Genomic DNA, 27,872 nt, shown 5'->3' with positions numbered 1-27,872 from the left:
CCAAGCAATCCTTGGACGCTTGGTTACAACTTACAATACATTCATTAACTCGACTCATCTTAGCTTACCAAAAATTGAACCAACCAGTACATCTATTCAGACTTCCTTAGAGCAGAAGCTAAAATGTTATGTTTCACTGGTAGAAATGGCAACAAGATTGAGGATAATAATAACCAATCTCAAAAGAACAGAACCTCTTTTCTCCAAATGTATACGTACAGAATTCGTGACTTTAATCAATTCACTGCTGCAGCTCGTACATTAGCAGTATTTTCAGGATCAAATACAAGGATAATACACAAATACAATTGTTTTTGCCTGCTTTAGTGCACTAGTTTCTACCAGGTTAACATTATGGTTCTGTGGGAAAAATAATTTTGTACACTGCCATTTTTACTGGCATTCTTTCGGTTGAATTATGAGAGTTTAACTACATCTTACTGTAAAAGATTTTGGTTGTACAAAAGAAAAATTAAGGCAATTGCCTGTACAAGCCTTTGACTTCTCGCCTTCACGGGTTGATACAGTCGCATCAATCTCCCTTCCTGCAACGCCCACTCATAAAATTTACAAACTGTCCCCTTTGGTAGGAGGCCTAGAGTAACCCCCCAGCACCAAATGGCTGTCTGCTCAATGACCTATCCCTACCAAATCCGAAGTACCCTACTGGAACAACCCAATATCTTGGACAACTAGACCTCTCCCGTGTATATATACTGTGTTCCAAATGCTGGATTCCCAGTAAAAGTGGCACGATTCATGTGTGAACTTCCCCGTGCAGTTTCCATGTAGCTACCCTGACTACCATTCGCAAATCCCTGAATCGGTACACCCGAAATCCTGTTTCCAGATGCTGCCCAACAATCAGCGGTCATAGCTTACAGTACTGTACTCCGGCTCATCGCTGAAGCTGCAGTTTCTTGGCTCGTGGTAGAGGGTTAGATACGTTGGACCCAGCTTCTCCCTGGGAAAAGGAAACATCAGCCGACTTTGTTTCTCCCTCGCTGCTAGAAGATGAACTCCCACTAGACCTCTTTAAAGGATCAAATACAACAGTCTGTGATGCCCCCGCTAGTTCATCTGTCAGAGAGGATTGACAAGGTAATTGAGCATCTTCAGTGGAGATCAAGGCATCACTATTTGCGGGATCAGGCGTGCGAGTCAGCTCCTCAATAGAGCTGAACCAGTCACTAGTGCACACAGGTATCATCTCCTCACTGCACCTCATGGCTGAGGTTGGTGAAGCCATACCACTTTGATTTTGGGATTCCATTGCATCGACTTCAGCTAATAGATCTGACACTGATTCCTCATCCAAAGTGCTGAACTCAATTAGCTCGTAAAAGGTTGCTCGCCAATCGGAACAGTTTGAGATTGGATGAGATGAGGAATTACAATCGAGTTGGTTGGCATCTGAAGTAGGTGCATCGACACGATCACACACTGCTTCAGCTGGTTTCAGTGAAGAATCAGATACAAGATCAGAGTCCACAGATGGTTTCACAGCTGGTGAACATCCACCCCATCCATTAGTTATTTCAGGAAGCTGGGCCCGACTGATCACTAGACTAGAAGCACTGCTCCAGCTAGGGCCTGAATGCTGAACAGTTAAACTAGAAGGAAAAGATTCTTTGTCCGCTGCTGCCTGCCCAACTGGAGCTTCGTCTTTCAAGTTTGGAGTAGGACTTGGTAAATCCTGGACATTTGAAGCACAAACTGGAACAACCGAACTAAAAGAAAGCAGCTTTTCAGCAGCCTGAGCTTCAACATCGGCATAGCTTGTTTGTGGGGTAGGACTGGGCAGATCTGGATAATTCTTGATACCTTTCTGTTCCAATGAATCACTTAACTCAGTAACTGAAGCAAAATTATATCCAGAATTTATGTTAACCGAACTTCTATTACTGGTTAAGGATCCCCAGTTCTGTCCAGACGACTGTCCTAAATGCCTCCGACTGTTGGATAGCATACTATGTTTGCGGCCATCAGATATTTGGGATATTGTGCTTCCACTTGAGTCCTGGACCATATGACTGGTACTGGACTGAAAAATTTCATGGCATCTTTTCCCATGTGGAGGATCTCCGTGCACATTCCCATGACTGGATGGAGGGACTGGACTGGATGGTCGGGGTTTGTAAGAATAAGAGTTATTCAAATCCAAAGATTTTGGAACAGATGAGGATAATCCACCCATCCTCGTAGTGTCGGTGTTACTATTAGAGTCGGTGTTACTATTAGAATGGTTGTTTGTAACACGGAGGTGCCAAGGTACCTCCCTCTCTCCACATTCTCTCCCTGTTCCAGTTGCACTTTTACACGCACCAGCACTACTGCTTACAGAAGCAGCACCAAGCTCCTGAGACTGGCGTGATATCTCATCATGCGGCCGAGGGGCTTTATGGAACAGCCCCTTTAATGCATTAGTTAAAAGTACTGAGTCATCATGCTCATCATCTGTCCATATCCTCATATCAGGTGGGAAAAGCCCCGACTTATTCCACTTCCTCAACTGCATCACTGAAAATGGCCCTTGTTTTCTACTACTAGGGTCACGGTAATGCCAAAGTTTGTCTGTTTCACTACTGTTAGTGGATGTTGAGTCCACTGTAGAGAGGCCCGCAATTGAAGTTTCAAATGCAGACCTATCCACAGCCAGACATGCAGTATCTTGATTTCTTAGCTTCTTCAAGATAGTATTTCCATGGGCCTCTCTTTTCTCACTCATTTCACATGGCATAGATCCCTCTTTAGCTGGATAAACAAAACAAATATTTTAATTAGCTCATGAAAAATCAACTTTTGAAAGACTTGCTAGTACAATTACTATCTCACCTTTCCTCCGTGAAGACATAAGCTTGTCTTGGCTTCTATTAAATCTAGTGTATCTTGGCCCCTCATATTCAACTGCGTTACATAACCACAGCAGTAAGCAATCTTTCGGAATGTGCACAATAAAAAGGAATCAGCAATAAGTTGGAAAAGAGTGACTGAAAACACAATGCTGTACACCTTGTTTCTTGAAGTCGGATGCTCCAGCATCTTCTTCAGATTCGTAATTAGGATCCATATTTGGATCGGCACGCACTTCTGGAATTGCGAGTAGCCTCCTCCGCCGCTCCTCAGGCATCTTCAGAAGCTCTAATTTCTCTACACATTCTCTGAGCGTAAAAGTGTCAAGGAAGTCCTCATACCCATGGTCAATGTCTTCTCCAATTAACAAGTACAGAAAATGACATCCATAGATATTGAAATCAAAGTTTCTCCTTTTTGAACAAGAATGTCGAGATCATACTTTCATATTGAAATCTTATAAATCTCCCAATACATTTAGATGTTGAACTGAAAATTATGATGTAACAACAGCACTATATGCTTCCACCAGTAATCTCATGATTAAAAGATTTTGATTATATTTCTATAGCTCAAGTAATTTGTTGTAACACATTTCATTTGTGTTATTTATAAGAGGTAACTTGCAAAAAGAAAAAGCAATTTGAGCACAATTTAGTCAGAATGTGATAGTTTTTGAAATGGTCAATCCACTAATGTATGTGAAGATCCAGACAAGCACAATTTAGTCAGAACCTTATCAAAGTAATTATTGTTAAAACATATTTGTAAAGCACTCCAGCTTATACCAAGTAAATTCATCCATCTTCTTATAATGACAAGAAGAAATAAAGGACGTCCATCTGTACTCGGGTTAAGTTTTACTTTCAAAAAGTGTTTAACCTAATTAAAATGTAATTCAAATTAGTTATGTTCCTGTTTAGGACCAAGCTTCTCATTGTAATAAAATTAGTCCTTTTCCCTGTTCAGAACCAACCTCTGTCCTCTGACTGCTTTTTTCCCCTCATGCTATAAACCAATTTTTTTCATTTGCTAAGGTAATCAGACAGAAACATACGGAACTGTCAGAAAAGTGACAGAAGCACGAGAAAAAGGTAAGAAAAAAACACAAAAGTTTTATGAGTATGGTGCATCAGCTATTTCAGTTGGAAGCATCATCAATCTGATTTTAAGATAACAAAAGTATTAAGGTAAACTGTTTCAACAGAGGAAAGGATATTCTTTTTTACGCCCATTCTCACTTGCTCGATCACGAAGATGGATGAGCCGCAATACCTCTTCTTCCAGAGACTGTATTTTTTTCAGATAAAGAAGCAACAGCATATCACAACACAGCATTTTTTTTTGAAACATCACAACACAGCTTTTTTTCTTTTAGAAATATCACAACACAACATTTATAACATCTTTAAATACAAAAATTTTAAGTTCCATGAGAACAGCCACAACCCCACTTGTGGAAAACTACTGGGTTTTTTGTTGTTGTTGCTGTTGTTGAGAACAGCCACAACAATTTGCCGACTTTTGTTTTGAGTTAGAACAGCTACTTACTTTGGAATGTGGAGCAACAAAATGTGTAGATTAGCTACCATTTCCTTCTTTCAGCTGCAGCTTCTTTGTGCTTTAGCCCAATTATAAAGCACAAAAGAAGCAGAGAAGAAAGGAAATCCTTCTAACACATTTTAAAGACTTAATTTAAGCTCCTTCAATCCCACCTTACTTGACCGTCTCCATTCCAATTAAATGTAGTTGACGAAGGGAAATTTACATGAATATCTAACAAAGCAAAGTGTTGCATGATATACTAAATTGCTTCTCCATCTTCGTAATTAATCTCACTGCATATGGCCCAGGGGCAAATTTAAGGAATTTTGTAATACTTTTGCTCCAAATATTAAGTAAATCAACCATGAGACAGGATATCACCCAAGAAATGCAGAGCAATATATTGAACAAAGTAGGTAAGATTAAGATAATTTAAAGGAAAGAAGAGCAAATAGCAATGAATAATAAATAAGGTGCGATCACATAGAATGCAACTGACATACATCATTGAGTTTTACAGCACGGAGTTCCATTGCTTTCTTCTGTATCTCACCCTATGTAAAAGAATAAGCACCAATAAGTCAGATGTCGCAGTATCTTAAGGTAAAACTTAAAAATATCATCAGGTTCGACACTTACTATCGTCAGCCGCTTTACAAGCCCACATTTTATAATCTGACGTAATCTTCTGCATTCATCCTGAAGAAATAACAATGAATGATCAAAATATCACACGAATCAACAAGTCACCTGCTGAAATTGCTACATACCCTTTACAAGGACAACATGCTAAGGTAACCAAGCAGCCGAAATAATTAGAATCTCACATTGTTGAGGGTATGAATTGTAGTCTCTTTTTTTAAAAGAAAAATTATCATTAATTAGGGGATTGGAGAAAGGAAAGGAGGATAAAAGGAATTGAACCCACACCTATAGTGCGGTAAACTCCCCTGATACCACTAGGCCCCGTGGTTTGGTGGTAGTCTTAGGGACGCTGACCTTACCCCTACCTTGTGAAAGTAGAGAGGTTGTTTCTAGAAGACCCACGGCTCAATAAAAGCAACAATAATAAATGCAAGAAGAATGATTTTTTAAGACTCCTAAAATCACTCTTACTATTATGGAACACTCTCCAATTCCTCACTCCAAATAAGCAAAAAAATAAACATGGTTGTTCTTTCAAGTTGCCTTCTAGCATTCTTCCACCTTTATAACGCCCATGAGATATTGAATAGAAAAGCACAGTCTTTGATTATGATATATAAGTCTGCAATTCAATAAAAGGTGATATTTGTCCTCTCTAGACTCCTTCCACAAGCAGCACTGAACAACAATGATCCATCTCCTCTTCCAAAGATTTTTCAGTTAAGATTGTATATCGCACTGTTGGGAGGATAGAAAAACCCAGTAGAACAGTCGAGGTGCACGTAAGCTGACTCGAACACTACTATTATTAAGAAAAAGAAGTTTGTACCTATACGGCACACGAGGTAAAGAAAGCTAGTTTCTTCATTTCTCTAACATTCCCCAATATCTATAAGAATTGTTTTGTACACTGCACAAAGTCCTAACTAATAGGTATCACAGAACTTATTCTTCCATTGTGCGCTGTTTTTGCTAGGTCTGCGTGAATTCCAAGAGATTGTAGGTCAATTTATGATGAATCCTCACAATAGATGGGACACTAATATCTCTTTTGTTTTAATTGTTAGAGCCAAAGAGAATTATTATTTAGAGAAAGGAGGGACAAAATTGGGTGTTAACGGTTAGGATTAAGAGAGGACAATTGAATAGGGGATAGTACTCTTTCTCCCATCTACCAAATGAATTTCTTTCCCGCACAAGAAGTCTCTCTATCATCATCTCTAGATTTACTTAATATACAAAACTACATATAATACAGAGGTGTTGTTGCTACCTTATTTGAGGTAAATGTGATGTCATAGCCTAATTAGGAAAAAATGCCAACAAACAAAAAAAAAAAGAGAGAGAAAAAGATTGTCCCACAACAAAGAACAGAAAATATGAATATTCCACTCAATGTTTTAAAAGGCGGGGGCGTCAGGCGAGGCGTTTTACCTCTGACGAGGCGAGGAGTAAGCCCTGAGACATGGGGCGTAAGTCCCACGGATCTTTAAATTTTACTAATTTCAAGAATTTTAAGATAGTATAAAATAAAAAATAATTATAAAAATTACATTAAAATCACAAAATTATAACAAATAATTTATTTAAAATATTTATAATTTATAATTCAACTATGAATAATACGAAAAAGTATGACATATATCATAATATGCAAATTAGCTACAACGTTGTTACAATTCAAAAATCAAAAGCAATGTATTTGATACGAAATCTATATGTATCTCTTAAGGATTAATGAATCATGAAAGAATTTCGATATTATAATTTGATATTTTTCTTAAAATACTCCTTTTATTTAATATGCTTTCTATTTGAAAGAGAATTTATATAAAAACATAATTCACAATTTAAATATGATTCTCTAGCATCATTTATTTTTAAGTTTCAACAAGTTAATAAAGTGACACATAATTCACCATACAATACGATGATAACTAATTATTTGTAAATAGTTATTGGCTAATACTGAGATATTAAATTAATAAGTATTGTATCTCGTAAACGTGAAAAAAATATACTTAGAAAAATAATTATGGACCATTATATAGTAAAGACATAACAAAAGCTAATAAATAAATATTTTTTAAAAGAAAGATTTATTTAAAATTAACTATCATAGCAGTCTTAGTGGATAATGTGCAATAGTTTTTATTTTATGATTAAGGAAAAAGTAATTTTGCATTGTCAACGATTTTTTAAGAAAATTTGAGGATTTACAAGGTTAGTTACATACAATTGCATAAAGTTCTATTAGGCGAGCCCAGTACGCTGGGTGTTGGGCGTGTCCGGGGCGTAAGCCCCGATGGCCAAGGCGTAAGTCTCAAGGAACTAAGCCCCGCACATAAGTCCAGGAGCATTTTACGAGTGCTCCGCCCCGGGGCGAGTCCCAATTCTGCCTTTTAGAACGGAGATTTCACTTACCTCCTGCAATATCTACCTGTAAGCAGAGCTCTTAACAATTGCGACCAAAAAAGGATGCAATTCAAAGTAGTGAACAAGGAATGCCCCCGGGGCCTAGCTCAAGTGGCAAAGGGTGGTGAATTTGTGTCTTAGGTCACAGGTTCAAGCCCCCACACCATGCAAAAGCAAAGCCTGGTATTTAAGTGGAGAAGGGTAGAGGGGCGGGTCCATTATCCACCGAGTTTCGAAGGTTGCGGTTGGTCCAAAGGATCAGCCCCAGATGAATTTCACGGTCATCAAAAAAAAAGTAGTGAACAAGGAACAATTGCTTGTATCTAGTTACCTCAGAGAAATTTTGATTTGAAATAGACTCAATAGCTACAGCCTCTTTCTTGTTTAAGTTTAATACTACAAGAAGTACATCAGCTGTCTTATCCCCAATCTTGTATGGAATAAGTGCCTTGCTTGTACCTGCATTGAAGATATTATGGCTCTGGAAACTAGGGCAAAATCTTATTTATATCATCATTAGTTAAGAAAACTTTTAAGAAAGATCTGTACCTATAACAGGAACAAGCCTGTACATTTCTTGCTTCTGATTGTTACTAGATATTCTTATACGGACAACTGAGCCAATAACTCTGCCGTGGAACTTTTCCATATCTTCCATGAGACTCTCCATCAAATTACGCCGCAAATATATGAGATTGATATTGTGAGCATCAATTGCACCATATTCATCTAGATTAATCTGCACCAATTTTTCTTCAGAGTTTCTACGAGATTTACGTTTCTTAGTTTTATTTTTCAAGAATGAGCTATCAATACTGTCATCAGCTTCCACATGGTTAGTAACAGTTCCAACAATTCCAGCTGGTATAAAAGCACTCTTCTGCGAACCCTCCTTTATCAGAGAGTGAAACTCAAGAAGCTTTAGCATTTCTATGTGGCCAACGCGAGGCTTTCCAAAAAGGCTTTTGAGCCTCGAATCACAAATTATTTGACTTTTCTGGCGAGGATCTCGAAGATTATTTCTCTTAATATACTCTAGTAATAATGCCTGCACATCAAAATGAGATAAAGCAGAAGTAGCACCATTTTTCATGTGTGCAACAAGCTCCAAAAGCTCTTTGGATGCCCATTCCATGCGTCCAGTCAAAGATTTCCCCATGCTGGTGCTTGCTTCTTCTGTCTCCAGAGAATCTTTACTCTGTAACTCTAGTTCTATGGGCTGTGTTAGCTCCAACTGTGGAGTACAGCCAGCAACACTTAAACGTTCAGGCTCAGCAATTTTTCGGTTTTCAGTGCTTGGAGGATCCTTGCAAGGTGGCTCTAGCAATTGTTTGGATTTCTTCAGCCCCAAATTGTCAAAAGAGTTGCCCCTAGTACCTTTTCCATCGAGGGCAACACGATAACCAAAAGGTAGTCGCTGTCTCTTAGCAATTGCATCTGATTCTTTGCATGGGCTTTTAGCTTGAATTAGTTCACCTAATGTTAATGATAGCTTTTCTTTTACGTACATCCAGTATACCTTGAAAAGATACTCCCAGCTGCTGTTGTCATCAAAATCTACTTGAACCTGAAAGGATTTCAGGCACTTAAAGCCAAATACAAATCGCAAAGAAGTATCAAAACCAAGCATACTGTAGAAATAAAAGAAAATAAAAGGTATACACTAATACTATCTATGAACAAAATTTTAAACAAACAATTTCCTTCTTGTTTTAATTATTTACAAATCTAGCAAGGCATGATAGGAAAAATGTTTGGACAAAATTAGCAATTGCCAATTGGAACTGATGATCAGATCAGTTCCTGGAGAATGTGCCATTTTTTATTTAACCACAAGGCATTAATCATTCTCAGAAGAATGTATCTTACTCGAAATCGAAAAGACTTGATGAACTCATCAAACGCCAAATCAATAATCTGTAATGAGATTATGGAGCACAGCATACCATCTCCTTGTTCCCTTGGTCTATATTCTCAATCAGCATGATCATTCTCATACATGTTGAGCAAAAGCCTTTGTTTCCTCGAATACGGAAGTAATCAGCATTTCTTGTACATCCTTTGCACACTGAATATGTACAAGTAAAGCACATATATTGGGAAGCCTTTTGACATACACTACAAATATGCCAACCTGAAAACGAAGATAATTCGAGGATGTCATGCAAGCTTCAGGGGGTGGATATGTGATAATCAATATAAACAGCATATGCACCTATTACCGTATCCTATATGGGTATCATTAAGCAACTGACTACAGGACTTACAGCCTATAAGGAAGAATCTTTTTCTTATTTTTTTATTATTAACTTATCGTTCATGAACATTGTCGCCAAAATCAAACATAACAGATCTAATTATAGAAAGGGGAACCAAATCTTCTGAAGTTAAAAAAAATGTACCGACTGGACATGGGATGCAAAAATGTTCAGCACCACACATGGCAGCCATTGATATTCCCATGTATATTTGGTGTTTAATTTTAAAAAAGTTTGATATTTGTATTTGTTTGTGGTTGCACCTATACTATGAAAACAGATTCTCCGAATATATACATTTATATATATGTGGGGTATTAGGACAGCTTGCACGCATCTCAACTATTCTATTGGATACCTGCATTCTTTGTTATTAAAATCCATCCTTTTGTCGCTTAAAGCGACAGGTTGCAAAGGCTTATCACTTCATGGGTGATATGCTTCAAACAATGACAACAACGAGATGCGGTTGATTCTATTGTTTATTGGTATGTTGAAATAGTTATTTTAACAAACATTCGATTATTATGGTACTCAATTCATATATGTTTGAAATTGGTTAGTTTTCAAAAAAAATTGTATCTCATTACAAAGAAGCATGCAGGTGAATTTTTATTTTACACCAATGACTTGTTTTTCGCTTCAAGCCCCATAGACCATGCCCTTTTTTTGGGCTCTTTTGTCTTTTAAGATTGCCTACATTCTCACACCAATACAAGTACCAAATACACTTGTCCTCGATCATATTACTGATGACATACTAAAATTATTTTAAAACCAACCTTTATCCACTTTAGAGATTAGACCTATAGATTCTTTGCAGCTTATTCTAACATTACGATGATGAAAACTAAGAGTCGGCCTAATCTAGTAAGTAACATCAAGGATTCTTTTTTTTTTTCTTATGGAAATCAAGGCTTCTTTTGAGCAACCCAAAAGATGACGCTGTTCAATGTAGTTCCTAGCTTAGACATAGTTCATTTATCATTTCCTTATGGTACCATTTATTTTGATTGTTCAACATTCAGTGTAGTCAAATGATCCCATCTTTGTTTCTCTAGGTCATGGATGTTTAGTTTTTTAAGGATCTGCATATGGTGTTTATTGACTTGGAGAAAGCGTATGACAAGGTTCCTAGGGAGGTGCTCTGGAGATGTCTTGAGGCGAAGGGCGTGCCGGTAGCCTACATAAGAGCGATCAAGGATATGTATGATGGAGCTAAGACTAAGGTTAGGACTGTGGGAGGCGACTCGGAGCATTTCCCGGTTGTTATGGGATTACACCAAGGCTCTGCGCTTAGCCCATTCTTATTTGCCTTGGTGATGGATGCTTTGACACATCATATTCAAGGGGAGGTGCCATGGTGTATGCTATTTGTTGATGACATTATTCTAATTGAAGAGACGAGGGCAGGTGTTAACGAGAGATTGGAGGTTTGGAGACAGACTCTCGAGTCTAAGGGTTTCAAATTGAGCAAGTCTAAGACAGAGTACCTGGAGTGCAAGTTTAGCACTGAGTAGAGGGATGTAGGCGGGGACGTGAGGCTTGGGTCACAGGTCATCCCCAAGAGAGACAGCTTAAAGTACCTTGGGTCGGTGATTCAGGGGGACGGAGAGATCGACGTGGACGTCACTCACCGCATAGGGGCGGGCTGGATGAAATGGAGGCTTGCATTTGGAGTCTTGTGTGACAAGAAAGTGTCACTGATACTCAAAGGTAAGTTTTATAGAGCGGTGGTTAGACCGGCAATGTTGTATGGGGCAGAGTGTTGGCCTCCAGAGGTTGAAAGTAGCAGAGATGCGGATGCTGAGGTGGATGTGCGGGCACACTAGGATAGACAAGATCAGGAATGAAGATATTCGGAGGAAGGTGGGCGTCGCCCCTGTGGATGACAAGATGCGGGAAGCGAGGCTCAGATGGTTCGGGCACGTGACAGAGGAGAAGCATCGATGCTCCGGTGAGGAGGTGTGAGCGGTTGGCCGTGGTGGGCACGAGAAGAGGTAGAGGGAGACCTAAGAAGTATTGGGGAGAGGTGATCAGGACATGGTTCGTCTGCAGATTTCCGAGGACATGGCCCTTGATAGGAAGGCCTGGAGGACTAGCATTATAGTTGTAGGATAGGGGTAGTGGAGCTTTCCTTACTGCATGCCGGGGGTGAGGCGGGGTTGGATTAGGGTTGATCTTAGATGGTTTGCAGTTTATGTTGAACTCACACTATTCTTGTTGTTTATCTTAGATTCCTTAGACTCTGGTTACTGTTATTGCATGTCATTCATCTTTTGATTTTTATGCTTCTGTTTCTATAATGGTTTTTTTTACTGGAGTTACTAATGAATTCTCTTTTCTTTTCTTGTTTTCCTTGTTTTTCTTTATTTCCGTCGTTCTGAGCCGAGGGTCTATCGAAAACAGCCTCTCTGTCCTACCGGGGCAGGGGTAAGGTCTGCATACACATTACTCTCCCCAGACCCCACTATGTGGGATTTTACTGAGTAGTTGTTGTTGTCGTGTAACATTTAGTGTAATCAAATATCCCATTCTTGTTTCTGTAGGACTTTAGTTTTTTTTTCCTTCCGATTTGCAATTCTCATCAAACAAGAAGAGAAAATTTTCAAGAATACCACAGAGGAAGAGATCTTTTCGAGATTCTCTTCGATTATGTACAGACAACAACAACATAAACATAAACATGATGATGATGATGATGATGTACTGATAGTAATAATGATAATAATGATAATAATAATAACAATAATAATAGTAATAATAGTAGTAATAGTAATAATAATAATAATAGTAATAGTAGTAATAGTAATAATAGTAATAATAAATAGTAGTAATAGTAGTACTCCCTCCGGTCCAAAATAAGTGATTTTTTGGATGTTTTCACACGGATTAAGAAATTCACCTTTAAACATTAATTAGCAATGAAATTGACCATTTTAACCTTTACTATCTCACATAAATACTCCTAACACATATTCCAACATTAATTACTCCAAGGGTAATGTAGGAAGAAAATAATTAATTCATTCTTGAAATCTGAAAAAATCACTTATTTTGGACCACAAGAAAAAGGCCAAAAAATCACTTATTTTGGACCGGAGGGAGTACAAATTAGCCAATAGTAGCAAAAGGTAGCATTTAGTTTTCAGAAGGTATTCGGACTTGTGATCGATGAATATTTTTATTTCACTAGTGGGGTTTGGGGAGGGTAGTGTGTACACAAACCTTACCCCTACCCTGGGGTAGAGAGGCTATTTCCGATAGACCATCTGCATCCCTCCCTCCAAGAACTCATCACCTTGCTCTTGGGGTGACTCGAACTCACAACCTCTTGGTTGGAAGTGAAGGATGCCCACCACTAGAGCAACTCACTCTTGTAAAGTTCTAATAATCCCCAAGGTCTTCTACTCCCAAAAGAATTATGCTACTGTAGCTAAGGAAATCCTTGCTATAGTAAAATGTGTTATGAAGTTTCAAACTGATGAAACTGATTATATAATCAGAAGTTTTTAATAAAAATTGACAGCCAAGTAGCAAGGTTTATCTTTAATAAAGATTTCAAACATGATGTATCTAAACACATGTTTGCAAGATGACAAGCTTTATTAGCTCTATTTGAACTGATAAGTTCTTTTGAAATGACACAGGACATGAGGCCCGAATACAAGCCTCCTCGAGGCAGAGGAAGAGGAAGGACATCTTCCTATGACAGAGGTAATAATATTTTCGCCCAAATCGGAAATCAACAACTAGTAGTTGCTAAGGTGTTAATACGGAACACCCATTGTAGAAAGACTTCATGAATTTCGTGAAATCCAGAAAAGGAAAAGGTAATACACCGAATGCACCAACATATTCTTCAGTTATAACAGAAGGAAGCCATGAGAACCTAGAGATTTATAACCGAAAGGAAAAGAAAGAATTAATAATTCTTCTAGAACAATCCGACCTCAAATGGAAGGATAACCCATGGCAATTAATGACAAGATATTTTGATACAGCGTCATACGCTACCCCTGCATATAAATAGAGGATGCATTATGAGATAATACTCTCATCTACAGGATCAGCAGAAACTCAAAATTTTTATCCAGCAAATACTAAGAGAATTTATAGTTTCTCTAAATTAGTCATCAGAAAGGTATTAGCCTCATATGAATGGGGACTTAGTACCTTGAAGGAAAGAGAATATACTCATCCTGAACAGAAAGTCGCAGTTAAATTTAACTACTGGGACTATGTAGATGGTTTTAATAGAACTTTTTTCTATGAAAATCCTAATAGGAAACATTCATGGTTAATTAAATTATGCTCTAAATGTTTGAACAACAAATACCAAATTGGTTTTGTAAATGGTGGAAATGATATGGTCCATCATTAGAGATACTTCCTCCAATTTTTAGGAGTCTATATACTCAATGGGTAGATATATCACCCAAGATTATTTCATTAAAAAAATAATATCTTTTATGATGGCATAGCAGCCATGTATTTCTTTATAGAATTTTCTCTCCCTTGGATAATGAAATGGGATGTAGAAATTGGTCATACCGAAGAAGGACTGCTATGTCTCAATAGAATTGTTTACACAAAATTCTAGAGTAAATTACTCCGGCCAAATCAACAAGGAAAGATCTACGTAGAAGAATTAATAGAAGAGATCAAGGCCAAAATTGGCTTATGCAAATCAAGAGGTAACAGAGGTTGAGGTAGAAGAATTGAGCTCATTCCAAAAGGTTACCAGAAAATTACAAATGGAGTAATCTCTAAGAAAGAAATTTTTGCATCATACTTCGAAGAAATAAAGAAAGATTTGGCAAGAAATTTTGAAGTAGAAGTTAGCAATGATGTATCAATGACTTCCATAGGTAATACTTCAGAAGAAGAGACCTGTATAGCAGGAGAAGCTCAGAGAAGCCAAAATGCAAATATCAGTCTAGACGAAATAGAAAAACTTTTAATAAAAATGAAAGGAGCAGAAGAATCTTCTGCGAAAAAAAACAAGGGAAAAGAGAAGGCATAAATTATTGAAGGCCCTACAGATAAATTATCAGGGTAATAAAGACAAGCTTTAATAAAGCAATGGACCCCTCAATTATTGAAGGGAATCTGCTTTTATAAAGTAGTTTGTCCGGTTGTAATAATTTAGTTTTTTCTTTTATGACTTTTGTATATCACTTTTTATCTTGTCGGCAGACTACATAATTGTGTCGGTCATAGTACTGTTAGTCTTTTGTTCTTTTTAGGATCGATCAATTATATAAGGATCGTATCATTCTATAGAGAGTCAGGCTTTAGCCAACACTTTTCCTTCTCTCTAAATCTTCTCTCTTGTACAAAGCTATCCGTAAACTTTTATGTTTTGAATGAAAATCAGAAAAGGTCATTTGGCCACAAACCGGCAGTCTCAGGTATTTTAAATTTTGTTAAATTTTCTTATTATTCTTATTCCTGTTTAGCCTAAATGATAGGCTAATTATCTAAGTGTTAAACTTAGTCATCATAGGCTATTTGTAAGCATGTTTTGTTATTAAGTTATACTGTATCACCCTAATGGTGCTATGGGTTGGAACTATATAGTCCAGGCAGTTTACAATATTGACAGTAAGCCCTGGTTATGGCAACATAACCGGTGGTCCTCAGTTTACCCGTTAAGCCGAGGTATAGGCGTGAAAGGGTTGTGGGAGGACCGTGGTTTAGGGTCTAATGTTGAGACTATGACTAGCCAGGGCTGGTGTTCTTGTAATTTATTTCCTGAAGCCACGTTGGAAGCTATTCGGTAGCCCCCTTGGCATAACACTTAGATAATTAGCCTATCATTTAGGCTAAACGGGAATAAGAATAATAAGAAAATTTAACAAAATTTAAAATACCTGAGACCGTCGGTTTGTGGCCAAATGACCTTTTCTGATTTTTTATTCAAAACATAAAAGTTTACAGATAGTTTTGTACAAGAGAGAGGATTTAGAGAGAAGGAAGAGCGTTGGCTAAAGCCTGCCTCTCTATAGAATGATACGATCCTTATATAATGATAGACTAATGACTATTAAATTGGTAGTGGGTGAGTGTACTTTAAATGTCGTTAGCGCGTACGCGCCGCAACTAGGCTTGGATGAGGAGATTAAAAGGCGCTTTTGGGAGGGGTTGGATGACATCGTTCGTAGTATTCCGCCTACCGAGAGGTTATTCATAGGAGGAGATTTCAATGGTATATCGGATCGTCTACAGGTGGTTATACTGAGGTGCATGGTGGCTTTGGTTTCGGGGAGCGGAACGGAGGGGGCACTTCGCTGTTAGACTTTGCCAAGGCATTCGATCTAGTGATTGCGAACTCAAGTTTTCCGAAGCGGGAGGAGCATTTGGTTACTTACCAAAGCTCGGTGGCGAAGACTCAGATTGACTATCTCCTCCTCAGGAGATACGACAGAAGGTTGTGCGAGGATTGCAAAGTTATCCAGGTGAGACCCTTGCAACGCAACATAGGCTTTTGGTGATGGATATTGGGATTATGATAAGGAGGAAGAAGAGGTCAATACGAGGCCGCCCGAGGATTAGGTGGGGCGCCTTGACTAAGGATAAAGCTCAAAAGTTGGAAGGAAGGTTATCGGCAATGGGAGCTTGGAGAAGTAGTGGGGATACAAACACTATGTGGTCGACGACGGCTGACTGTATAAGGAAGGCAGCGAGAGAGGTGTTAGGGATATCTTCGGGCCGCGCCGGGGGCCATAAAGGAGACTGGTGGTGGAATTCAGTTGTCCAAGGTAAAATGGAAGAGAAGAAGGCGGCTTACCTGAGGTTAGTAGGGAGCACTGGCGAGGAGGAGAAGAGAGCGAACAGTGAGAGATATAAGGTAGCTAGGAAGGAGGCGAAGGTGGCAGTAACGGAGGCTAAGGCGGCAGCTTTTGCTCGTCTATATGAGGAACTGGGGAACAAAGGCGGGGAGAAGAAGTTATTCAGACTCACTAAGGTGAGAGAGAGGATGGCTCGGGATCTGGACCAGGTGAGGTGCATAAAGGATGAAGACGGTAAAGTTTTGGTGGGGAATGACCAGATTAAGAAGAGATGGCAGACCTACTTTCATAAACTTCTAAATGAAGAAGGGGATCAGGATAGTGTACTAGGTGAATTGAGGAATGCAGACAACCCCCAGGAATTAAGTTATTGTAGGGACATTGAGGTCGATGAGGTCATGGAAGCTTTGCGTAAGATGAGGAGGGGCAAAGCTACTGGGCCAGACGAAATTCCGGTTGAACTTTGGAGGTGTGTGGGTAGAACAGGGTTGGAATGGCTTACTCGGTTGTTGAATGTTATACTCAAGACTAATAGGATGCCTGAAGAGTGGAGGTGGAGTACAATGGTTCCGTTGTATAAGAACAAAGGCGATATCCAGAGCTGTAACAACTATAGGGGTATCAAATTACTGAGTCATACCATGAAAGTCTGGGAGAGAGTGGTAGAGATGAGAGTGCGAAGGACGGTGTCTATTTCAGACAACCAGTTTGGGTTCATGCCGGGGCGATCTACCACAGAAGCTATCCACCTTATTAGGAGGATGGTGGAACAATACAGGGATAAGAAGAAGGACCTTCACATGGTGTTTATCGATCTAGAGAAAGCGTATGACAGGGTTCCTAGGGAGGTCTTATGGAGCTGCTTAGAGGTTAAAGGGGTCCCGGTAGCCTACATTAGGGTGATTAAAGACATGTATGATGGAGCTAAGACTCGGGTTAGGACAGTAGGAGGCGACTCCGACCATTTTCCGGTTGTTACGGGGTTGCACCAAGGGTCTGCGTTCAGCCCTTTCCTATTTGCCCTGGTGATGGATGCCATAACACATCATATTGAAGGGGAGGTGCCATAGTGCATGCTATTGTTGATGACATAGTCCTAATTGACGAGACAAGACGCGGCGTCAACGAGAGGCTAGAGGATTGGAGACATGCCCTTGAGCCCAAAGGTTTCAGGTTGAGCAGGACGAAGACGGAATACCTCGAGTGTAAATTTGGGGCTGAGCCGACGGAAGCGGGAGTGGAAGTGAGGCTTGACTCTCAAGTCATCCCTAAGAGAGGTAGTTTCAAGTACCTTGGGTCAGTTATTCAGGGGACCGGGGAGATCGACGAGGATGTCACACACCGTATAAGTGTGGGGTAGATGAAGTGGAGGTTAGCGACGGGAGTCCTGTGTGACAAGAAAGTGTCACCGTTACTAAAAGGTAAGTTTTATAGAGCAGTAGTAAGGCCTGCTATGTTGTATGGGACCGAGTGTTGGCCGGTTAAAAATTCACACATCCAGAAGATGAAAGTAGCAGAGATGAGGATGCAGAGGTGGATGTGCGGGCATACAAGGATGGACAAGATTAGGAATGAAGATATTCGATAGAAGGTGGGCGTGGCCCCATGGAGGACAAGATGCGGGAAGCAAGACTCAGATGGTTCGGGCACATTCAGAGGAGGAGCACTGATGCACCGGTGAGAAGGTGTGAGCGACTGGCTGTGGTGGACACGAGGAGAGGCAGAGGGAGACCTAAGAAGTATTGGGGAGAGGTAATCAGGCAGGATATGGCGTGTCTTAGGATTACTGAGGACATGGCCCTTAACAGGGAATTGTGGAGGTCGACCATTAAAGTTGTAGGATAAGGGAAAGTTGTGGATATTCCTATAGCGCACTAGAGTAAGACTAGCCAGTTAGGAGTTAATCTTAGGATGCTACTGATCAGCTACTGATGCAAGGATTTATCTGTTGGATATTAGCATGCCTTCCATCTTTCCCGTATTTCCTATAATTCTTACATTGCTGTTATTTTGTGATTTTATGTATTTTATGTTATTTTGTGTTATTTAAGTATGAGTTTATTAATTGTACTAATGTTTCGTCTCTTTTTGCTGTCTTAAGCCGAGGGTCTCCGGGAAACAGCCTCCCTGCCCCTCCGGGTAGGGGTAAGGTCTGCGTACATATTACCCTCCCCAGACCCCACCTGTGGGATTATATTGGGTTGTTGTTGTGTTGTTGTTGATCCTAAAAAGAACAAAAGACTAACAGTACTATGGCCGACACAATTATGTAGTCTGCCGACAAGATAAAAAGTGATATACAAAAGTCAAAAAAGAAAAAGCTTAATTATTACAACTGGACAAACTACTTTATAAAAGCAGATTTCCTTCAATAATGGAGGGGTCCATTGCTTTATTAAAGGTTGTCTTTATTACCCTGACAATTTATCCGTATGGCCTTCAATAATTTATGCCTTGTTTTTTTCATTTTCTTTTTTCGCAGAAGATTCTTCTTCTCCTTCTTTCATTTTTATTAAAAATTCTTCTATTTTTATTTATAAATTATTTCAAACTCAAATGGAGCTAATAAAACTTGCCATCTTGCGAATATTTGTTTAGATAAATGTTGTTTGAAATTTTTATTAAAGATAAACCTTGCTGCTTGGCAGTTAGTTTTTATTAAAAACTTCTGATTGTATAAATCAATTTGAAACTTCATAACACATTTTACTATAGTAAGGATTTCCTTAGCTACAGTAGCATAATTCTTTTGGGAGTCATTCCATTTTCTCGAGTAAAATTGAACAAGATATTCTTGTTTATCAATTGGGGAGCACTGCTTTAGTATTCCTTCATACCCAATGTCTGAGGCATCAATTTCAACTACCTTTGCCCAGTTGGATTAGCAAGAGTTAAACACGGAAGATTATTAACCTTCAATTTAATTCTTTTGACTGATTATGTATAATTATCGGTCCATGCTTTAGGATTCTTCTTTAGCCTATCATAAAGAAGAGCAATATCTTTTGCTAAATCCTTTATAAAAGGAGAGATATAATTTAGACTTCCTAAAAATCTTTGAAGTTGAGTTTTATCAGTAATAATGTTAGGGAATTTCGAAGCAAATTCAATACTTCTATTAATAGGAATTATCCTACCATTTTCTATGTTTATGACCAATAAATCTTATATTATTTTGGAAAATAAACATTTTTGGCTTAGAAATTACTAAACCATTCTGAATGATAATCTTTTTAAATTAATTTAAATGCTTAAAATGAGTTTCAATATTTTTTGAAGATACTAAGATATCATCTATATAGACAATTATAAAGTCGGTGTAAGGGATAAAAATATCATTCATAATTTTTTGAAATTCAGAGGGGATGTTTTTAAACCAAAGGTCATAACATTCACTCATATTGACCCATTGGGACATTAAAAGCAATTTTATATCTATCTGTTTCAGATATCTGAATTTGCCAATAATCTGATTTTAAATCAAATTTCGAAAATATTATGGCACCATGTAATCTATTTAATAAATCTTTTTTATTAGGAATAGGATATCTAATCCATTTCAAAACTTTATTAAGGGGTTAATAATTTATGACTAATCTAGGAACTCCTCGTTCCTGTTCTGCATGTTTATTAACATAGAAAGCAGTACAAGACCATCTGGACTTATTAAACCCTTTTGTCGTAAGGAATCAATTTCCTTTTTGCATAACTCCAAATATTCAGAGTTCATTTGACAAGGCCGAGCCTTAGTGGGAATATTATCCTCAGAAAAGTCTTCTTCGTAAGGAAGACTTATTATGTAGAGAGTTTTAATAAAACTTTCTTTTATGAGATTCCTAATAGGAAGCATTCATGGTTTATTAAATTATGTTCTAATATGTTCGAACAACAAATTCCAAATTAGTTTTGTAAATGGTGGAAATCATATGGTCCATCATTGAAAATACTTCCTCCAATTTTTAAGAGTTTATATACTCAATGGGTAGACATATCACCCAAGATTATTTCCTTACAAAAAGATAATATCTTTTATGATGGCATAGCAGCCATGCATTTCTTTATAGAATTTTCAATCCCTTGGATAATGAAATGGGATGTGGAAACTAGTCATACCGAAGAAGGATTCCCATGTCTCAATAGAATTTTTTATACAAAATTCTGGAGTAAATTACTCCTGTCCGAGAAAGATGAAAAACTTTATGGCGAAGAACTAATAGAAGAAATCAAGGCCAAAATTGAGACTTATGCCAATCAAGAGGTAGCAAAAGCAGCAGTGGAAGAATTGAGCCCATTCCAACAAGTTACCAGAAAACTTCGAATGAAGAAAGGAGCAATCTCCAAAAGAGAAATGCTCGCCTCGTATTTTGAAGAAATAACGAAAGATTTAGCAAGAAATTTGAGGTTGAAGTTAGCGATAATATATCAATGACTTCCATAGGTAATACTTCAGAAGAAGAGACCTCTATAGCAGGTGCAACTCAAAGAAGCCAGGCTGACAATCTTAGTCTAGAAGAAATTGAAGAATTCCCGGCAAAGATGAAGGAAGGAGCAAAAGAATCTTCCGCGAGAAAAAACAACAAAGGGAAAAATAAAGTATAAATTATTAAAGGCCACACAGATCAATTATCGGGGTAATAGAGACAAGCATTAATAAAGCATTAATAAAGTTTTTTTTTTTAGAACCGATCCATTATATAAGGATCTGATTTCTTTAGTGAGAGGCAGGCTTTAGCCAACGCTCTCTCTTCTCTCTAACTTCTTTCTTGTACAAATACTCTTTGTAAATATTTCATATTATAAATCAGAAAAAGGTCATTTGGCCACAAATAGGCGGTCTCAGGTATTTTTAATTTTGTTATTCTTCTTAATTATTTATATTATTGTTTAGCCTAAATGATAGGCTAAAGATCCAAGTGTTAAACTTAGTCATCTTAGACTATTCGTAAGTATGTTTTGTTATGTTATTAAGATATACTGTATCACCCCGATGATGTTGTAGGTTGGAACTATATAGTCTAGACAGTTATTAGTTTTAACTATAAACCCTGGTTATGGTAACATAATCGGTGGTCCTCGGTTGGCCCATTTAGCCAAGGTGGGCGTTGAAGGGTGAAGGGAGGACCGTGGTTTAGGGTCTACTGTTGAGACTAGAGAAATAGCAGTACTAATACTAGTACTAATAGTACTAATAATAGTAGTAGTAATAGTAGTAATACTAGTAATAGTAGTTATAGTAGTAATAATACTAGTAGTAATAATAATAGTAATTATAATAATAATAATAATAGTAATAATACTAATAATAATAATAGTAATAATAATAGTAATAATAATAGTAATAGTAGTAGTAATAGTACATCAGGTATTAATCCAGAACATCCGAAGTACAAGGAATTTATGGATTTTATAAAATCCAAGCAAGATAAGGATAATAGTCCTCCAACATATTCCTCAGCATTAACAAAGGAAAACCATGAAAGTATTGAGGTTTATAACCGCAAAGAAATAAAAGAATTAATAATTCTTTTAGAACAGTCCGACTTGAAATGGAAGGACAAACCTATGGCAATTAATGGCCAGATATTTTGAAACAGCGACATACGCTACTCCTGCTTATAAATACAGGATGAATTACGAGTTAATACTCTCGTACTGGATCAGCTGAGACTGAGCATTTCTATCCAGCCAATACCAAGAGAATTTATAATTTCTCTAAAATAATTATAAAAAAGGTATTAGCCTCAGATAAATGGAGACTTAGTACTTTAAGGAGTCGTTTGGTTGGAATACGATTTATACCGGTATAAGTTATGCCGGTATAAATTACATTGGGATAAGTTATGATGGGATTGTTGTTTATTCATTATTTGGTATGTTATATTAAGAATGACAATTGCATAATTTCTAAGAAGAAGGTATAAGTTATACCGGTGCTAATTACCCCGCCTTCTATAAGGTATAAGTTATCCCAGTATTAAAATTAATACCGGATAACTTATACCTGGTTTGCTAATCAAACAGATTATTAAGGTGGTATTAAATTTTTATACCACTCTTATACCTTCTTATACCTCATACCAAACGACCCCTAAAGGAAAGGGAATATACCCATCCTGAACAGAAGGTTGCTACAATAACAACATACCCAGTATAATCCCACATGTGGGATCTGGGGAGGGTAATGTGTATGTAGTCCTTACCTCTACCTGGGGAGGTAGAGAGGTTGTTTCCGATAGACCGAGGATAGACCCTCGGCTCAAGAAAGTGTGGAGAGGAAGAGAAGGGAGAAGAAGAAGAAGAAGAAGAAGAAATAATATGGGGAAGAAAGAAACAAGAAGGAGACAAAGGGCGATAAGGCAAAGGGGGAGAAACAGTAGCATCAAATAGTATAATTGTTGTTGTTGTAAGAGCCGGAATAAAAAAAATGCAGCATCAAATAGTAACAATTAGGGAGCAGCAATTTCCAGTAGCAAAAATATTGAACTTGCTGCTAAGTACCAGATATAATAACAAAGAAGAAGCAAGTATCTTTCAACCGACAACAAGAATATTACTAGTACTACTGGTAACCCTAGGAGAAACTCACAACTACCAGTCAACCCACCACCTTAATCGTCGACCTCCACACATTCGTATCGCTAGCCATGTCCTCGGTTAGGTGATACACTGATATGTTAAGTTGTTGTTAAGTTTAATTACTAGGATTATATTGACAACAACAACAACAACCCAGTAAATCCCACTAGTGGGGTCTGGGGAGGCTAGTGTGTACGCATACCTTACCCCTACCCCAAAGGAGTAGAAAGGCCGTTTCCGAAAGGCCCTCGGCTCAAGAAGACGAAAAGAGACAATATCAGTACCACCAATAAAACCATAGGAAAAATAGGTGCAAAGCAAAAGCGATAGACAGTACATAGACACGGCACTATGGAAAACGAAAGAGTAATGAGACGCAACATTGCCACTAACTGACGTCGACAAAAACCCTACCAGACTAACCTCACAAAGGTACGAAGTAAGGAAAAACTCAACTACTTCCTAACCTACAACCCTAATGCTCGACCTCCACAGCTTCCTATCAAGGGCCACCCTCGGAAATCTGAAGCCTCGCCATCTATGTTGCGCGGACTCTCCAAAATGTAGCCGCACTAGTGTCGGATACTTCAAAAATGCACTACTTTTGGAGGATCCGACGCGTATCCGACCACATTTTCGGAGAGTCCGAGCAACATAGCTCGCCATGTCCTGCCCGATCACCTCTCCCCAGTACATCTTAGGTCGTCATCTACCTCTTCTCGTGCCTTCCAAAGCCAGCCGCTCACACCTCATTACCGGAGTATCTGGGTTTCTCCTTTGTACGTGTCTGAACCATCTAAACCTCGCTTCCCACATCTTATCATCAATGGGAGTCACGCCCACCTTCTCCTGAATATCTTCATTCCTAATCTTATTCATCCTAGTGTGCCCGCACATCCACATCAACATCCTCATTTCTGTTACTTTCATCTTCTGGATATGTGAGTTCTTAATAGGCCAACACTCAGCCCCATACATCATGGCCGGTCTAACCACCACATTGTAAAATTTACCTTTGAGTATCGGTGGCACTCTCTTGTCACACAGGATTCCATATGCCAACCTCCACTTCATCCACCCCACCCAATACTGGATTATACTGGAAGTTCTAATAAAACTTTTTTATATGAGAATCCTAATAGGAAGCATTCATGGTTTATAAAATTATGTCCAAATTTATTTAACCAGCAAATACCAAATTGGGTCTACAAATGGTGGAAATTCTACGGTCCATCATTAGAAATATTTCCTCCCCTGTTCAAAAGTTTATATACACAATGGGTGGATATATCCCCCAAAATTATTGCCCTACAAAAAGATAATATCTTTTATGAGGGTATAGCAGCCATGTATTTTTTTATAGAGTTTTCTATCCCATGGATTATGAAATGGGATGTAGAAGTGCGCCCGTCCGCGGAAGGATTAGCTTGCTTAAATAGAATTTTCTATACAAAGTTCTGGAGTAAATTACTCCAAACAGACCAGCAAGGAAAAATTATGGTGAAGAATTAATCCAAGAAATTCAAACCAAAATTGAAGCTTATGTCAAGCAAGAAGTAGCAGATGTTGTAGTGGAAGAATTAAGTCCATTTCAACAAGTTACTAAAAGGCTTCAAACGAAGAAAGGAGCAATCTCCAAAAAGGAAATCATTGCCTCATATTTCGAAGAAATAAAGAAAGATTTGGCAAGAAACTTCGAAGTTGAAGTAGGAGATGATATATCCATGACATTTTTGGGTAATACCTCAGAAGAAGAGACCTGTATGGCAGGTGAGGCTCAAGGAAGCCTATCTGAAAATCTCATCCTCGATGATATTGAGGAATTTCTGAAGAAAATGAAGGAAGGAGCAGAAGAATCTTTTTGCAGAGAAGACAATAAAGGGAAAAAATAAAGCTTAATAATGGAGGTAGTCCCATGTCCTTTAATAATACAGGTGGACCCAAAAACTTTAAAATACAGCAGACCCCACATTCATAATGGAGGGAATCTGCTTTTATAAAGTTTTTGTCCGTTTTTCTTTTTAGCTTTTAGCCTTTTTGACTTTTAGGCTTTTGCTTTTTATCTTGTCGGTCACGATGTACTTATTTTGTCGGCCATTTTACTGTTTAGAATTTGTTTGTTTACAAGCAGATCCATTATATAAGGATCTTCATTTTTTAGTTAGAGACAGGCTTCGACTAATAGCTCTCCCCTCTCTCTAAAATTCCATCTCTCTAGATTTTCATCTTTGTAATTCTCCTCTTGTAAAAATTTTATATTTGGAATAAAAAAATCAAAAAAGGCTACTTGGCCACAATCTCGACGGTCTCAAGTATTTTTTATTTCTAGTATTTTAATTTTAAACTTGTTTATTCATTTAGCTTAAATGATAGGCTAAATATTTATGTGTTAAACTTAGTCACACTAAGCTACTCTTAAGCATGTTTTATTGCTAGTTTTACTGTTTCACCCGACGATTCTACGGTTGAGACTATAGAGCCTAGGCAGTTTATAGCCCAAGCAGTAAACCCTGTTTATGGCAGCATAAACAATGTCTCTTAACCCGTGTTAGCCAGAGAAGGCGTTGAAGGGTATGGAGGGGACGTGGTTTAGGGTTTACTTGACATGGTTGTAGCTTGACAGGGCTGGTGTCTCTGTAAAAGTTTTCCTGTAGTTCTGTCGAAGCGTTTAATAATCTCATTATATTAGGATACTACACTTTAACTTTCCATATCTAATACCTACTACTATTCAGCTGACCCACTTTTGCCCAGTAATAAATATCAATAATAACTCCAATATCTTATCCAGCGAAAGATACTATGAAATAGGCATCCAAGACTTTTCAAAACGCCTTGGAAAAATAGTTGTTACATCTATAGCAAAATAAAAAAAATGGCTATCAATTAACTTTAAGATTTTAAGGATAAAGATTGTGTTTATCATTATACATCGTCAAAAAACTTATACACCATCATTTAAAGATTGTGTTCATTTAAAGAGAAGTAACAAATAAGTACTAATTTTAATGTTATTTACAATGGAATATATGATCTTTTGCTCAAGGATTGATGTAATGCAGTTCGGTGTAGCCAACTTATGATGAGTTAAGAAGCAGAGGTAGTATGAAGTATTCAGCATCACGCTCCTTAGAGATTATGAGATATAGCAGTACAATGAAGTGTCTTTTATAATTTTTATTATTGTGTACAATCACCTGCCATGAAATTTAACTGTGCCTTTATCTATGTGTTTCTGGTGATACTGCGATAGGCCAATAGCATGGTCACCTTTATCCACAAGGTGAAACTTTATATGGTAATTATCCATATAACTGGAACAAATGCCAGAGGCAGTAGTGATATGAAATTATAGCCTATAATGCACCCTGTCCAATATTAAATCTACCAACAAACATAAATCTATATGACCTTGCCTGATATTTAAGTCACTCTTGTGAATGAACTAAACCAGCAATTGCGCAATCACAACAAAATTCACAATTGTTGTGCAATAAAAGATCAAGAAAAATCTCATATCATTAAAACAAGATTAAAAAAATAGAGATGGGAACAACAATCGTAGAAGCAGAGGGACATACCGCAGGTCCATTTAGCGTCGGATCGGAAAAATGCCTCGTCTCGTTTTATACAAGATGGATGGTAAGCCTTCGGACACCCCCTAACAGTTAAGGAAACAATCAGTAATACAATCAACTATTCAATTAGCTATTTCTCAATCTCAAACCATTACGAAAGCAATTTAGAATAAATTAGAAAAAGTACTTTTACATTTACCATTTATGAAGTGCTACTATATCAATTTTTTTAGCTGAAAGTGAAGTAAACTTCAACAAAACGATTCAAAATAGAAAGGAGGCAAAAATTAGAAACTTAATTTATGTGAATACCGAAAAGCGCGTGGTATACTCACTTGCGATCGCATAGGACAAGAGAACCACCATCGAAACAAATGAAGCAAACATCTTCCCCCTCGTCGTCCTCCTGTAGCTGTCTTTTTGGTGACTTAACTTCTGCCACAGCTCCACGTGGCGGCCGTCCTCGCTTCCGCTTCTCAACGGAGCCGATCATCGCCACCGAAGTCTTCACCTCCACAGCCACCGTAGTAGCAGCAACCTCAGCATCCGAGGACATCGCTACGGGAGCTCCAACTAGCTGCGAGTCGTCCATATCGTGAATTGAAGTGCAGAGCTCCACTGAATTATCACCGTCCATGGAGAATTGAGCTCGGAGGGAGTGTTATATAAAAACCTAGCTTGGTGAATTGGCCGGTGGTTTTGACGGCGGAGTAATGATCGGAGAAGTGAGGACGGTGATCATTGACCATGCGACGGACGTTGTTTGAGTAGGTGGAAATTTCTGAGACGGAAAGGGAGAAAGATAGAGGAGGACATAGGGGACGGTGGTTGGGCCCCCCTATTGGCGGAGTCAATTGTGTGTAAAATGTTTGTGAGATAGAGAGAGAAATGTTTGTGAGATAGAGAGAGAAATACAACAACAACAATCCAGTATAATCCCACTCAGAGGGGTTTGGGAGGATAGTGTGTATGCAGACCTTATCCTACCCTAGTTAGAGGTAGAGAGACTGTTTCCAAATAGACCCCCGGCATCCAAAAACTTCTCACCTTGCTCTTGGGAGACTAGAACTCACAAACTCTCGGTTGAAAGTGAGAGTTGCTTAGACTAGAACTCACAAACTCTTGGGCAACCCTCTTGTCTGGTGGGGTAGAGAGAGAAATAGGACAGAGAATTTGGTGGGGCTTAATCTTTTGGCAAAACATGACTT

General features: G+C 38.2%; 1 protein-coding gene across 4 annotated transcripts; it reads right to left on the bottom strand.

Moving 5' to 3' along the window:
- Positions 1 to 179: 179 nt before the first annotated feature.
- Positions 180 to 27,872, bottom strand: LOC107831255 (zinc finger CCCH domain-containing protein 44). Of its 4 annotated transcripts, none has more exons than XM_075249501.1 (11): positions 27,000 to 27,872; positions 26,668 to 26,747; positions 9,405 to 9,592; positions 8,008 to 9,043; positions 7,790 to 7,917; positions 5,038 to 5,097; positions 4,902 to 4,952; positions 4,073 to 4,143; positions 3,013 to 3,167; positions 2,836 to 2,907; positions 180 to 2,754 (listed from the first exon to the last, which is right to left on the bottom strand). In XM_075249501.1, the coding sequence occupies exons 1-11, from the start codon at positions 27,299 to 27,301 to the stop codon at positions 899 to 901; spliced, it is 3,999 nt and encodes a 1,332-aa protein (XP_075105602.1). In that variant the 5' UTR covers positions 27,302 to 27,872; the 3' UTR covers positions 180 to 898. The 4 variants fall into 4 exon arrangements, with proteins under 4 accessions (XP_075105602.1, XP_075105605.1, XP_075105603.1 ...); XM_075249504.1 differs by having other exon boundaries at positions 8,008 to 9,025; positions 9,328 to 9,592; positions 27,000 to 27,537; XM_075249502.1 differs by having other exon boundaries at positions 8,008 to 9,025; positions 27,000 to 27,516.

Source organism: Nicotiana tabacum, chromosome 3 (assembly GCF_000715075.1).
Source record: "Nicotiana tabacum cultivar K326 chromosome 3, ASM71507v2, whole genome shotgun sequence".
In the NCBI taxonomy this organism is placed as follows: Eukaryota; Viridiplantae; Streptophyta; class Magnoliopsida; order Solanales; family Solanaceae; genus Nicotiana; species Nicotiana tabacum.
This window is presented reverse-complemented; position numbering and strand designations above follow the sequence as displayed.

Excerpts from the sequence above, each read along its gene's own strand:
- LOC107831255 (XM_075249501.1), bottom strand. The coding sequence starts at position 27,301 with ATGGACGGTGATAATTCAGTGGAGCTCTGCACTTCAATTCACGATATG. Across the intron at positions 26,748-26,999 it reads CTTGTCCTATGCGATCGCAA|GGGGTGTCCGAAGGCTTACC; the intron begins GTGAGTATACCA and ends CTTAACTGTTAG. Across the intron at positions 7,918-8,007 it reads CAGGCTTGTTCCTGTTATAG|GTACAAGCAAGGCACTTATT; the intron begins GTACAGATCTTT and ends TCTTCAATGCAG.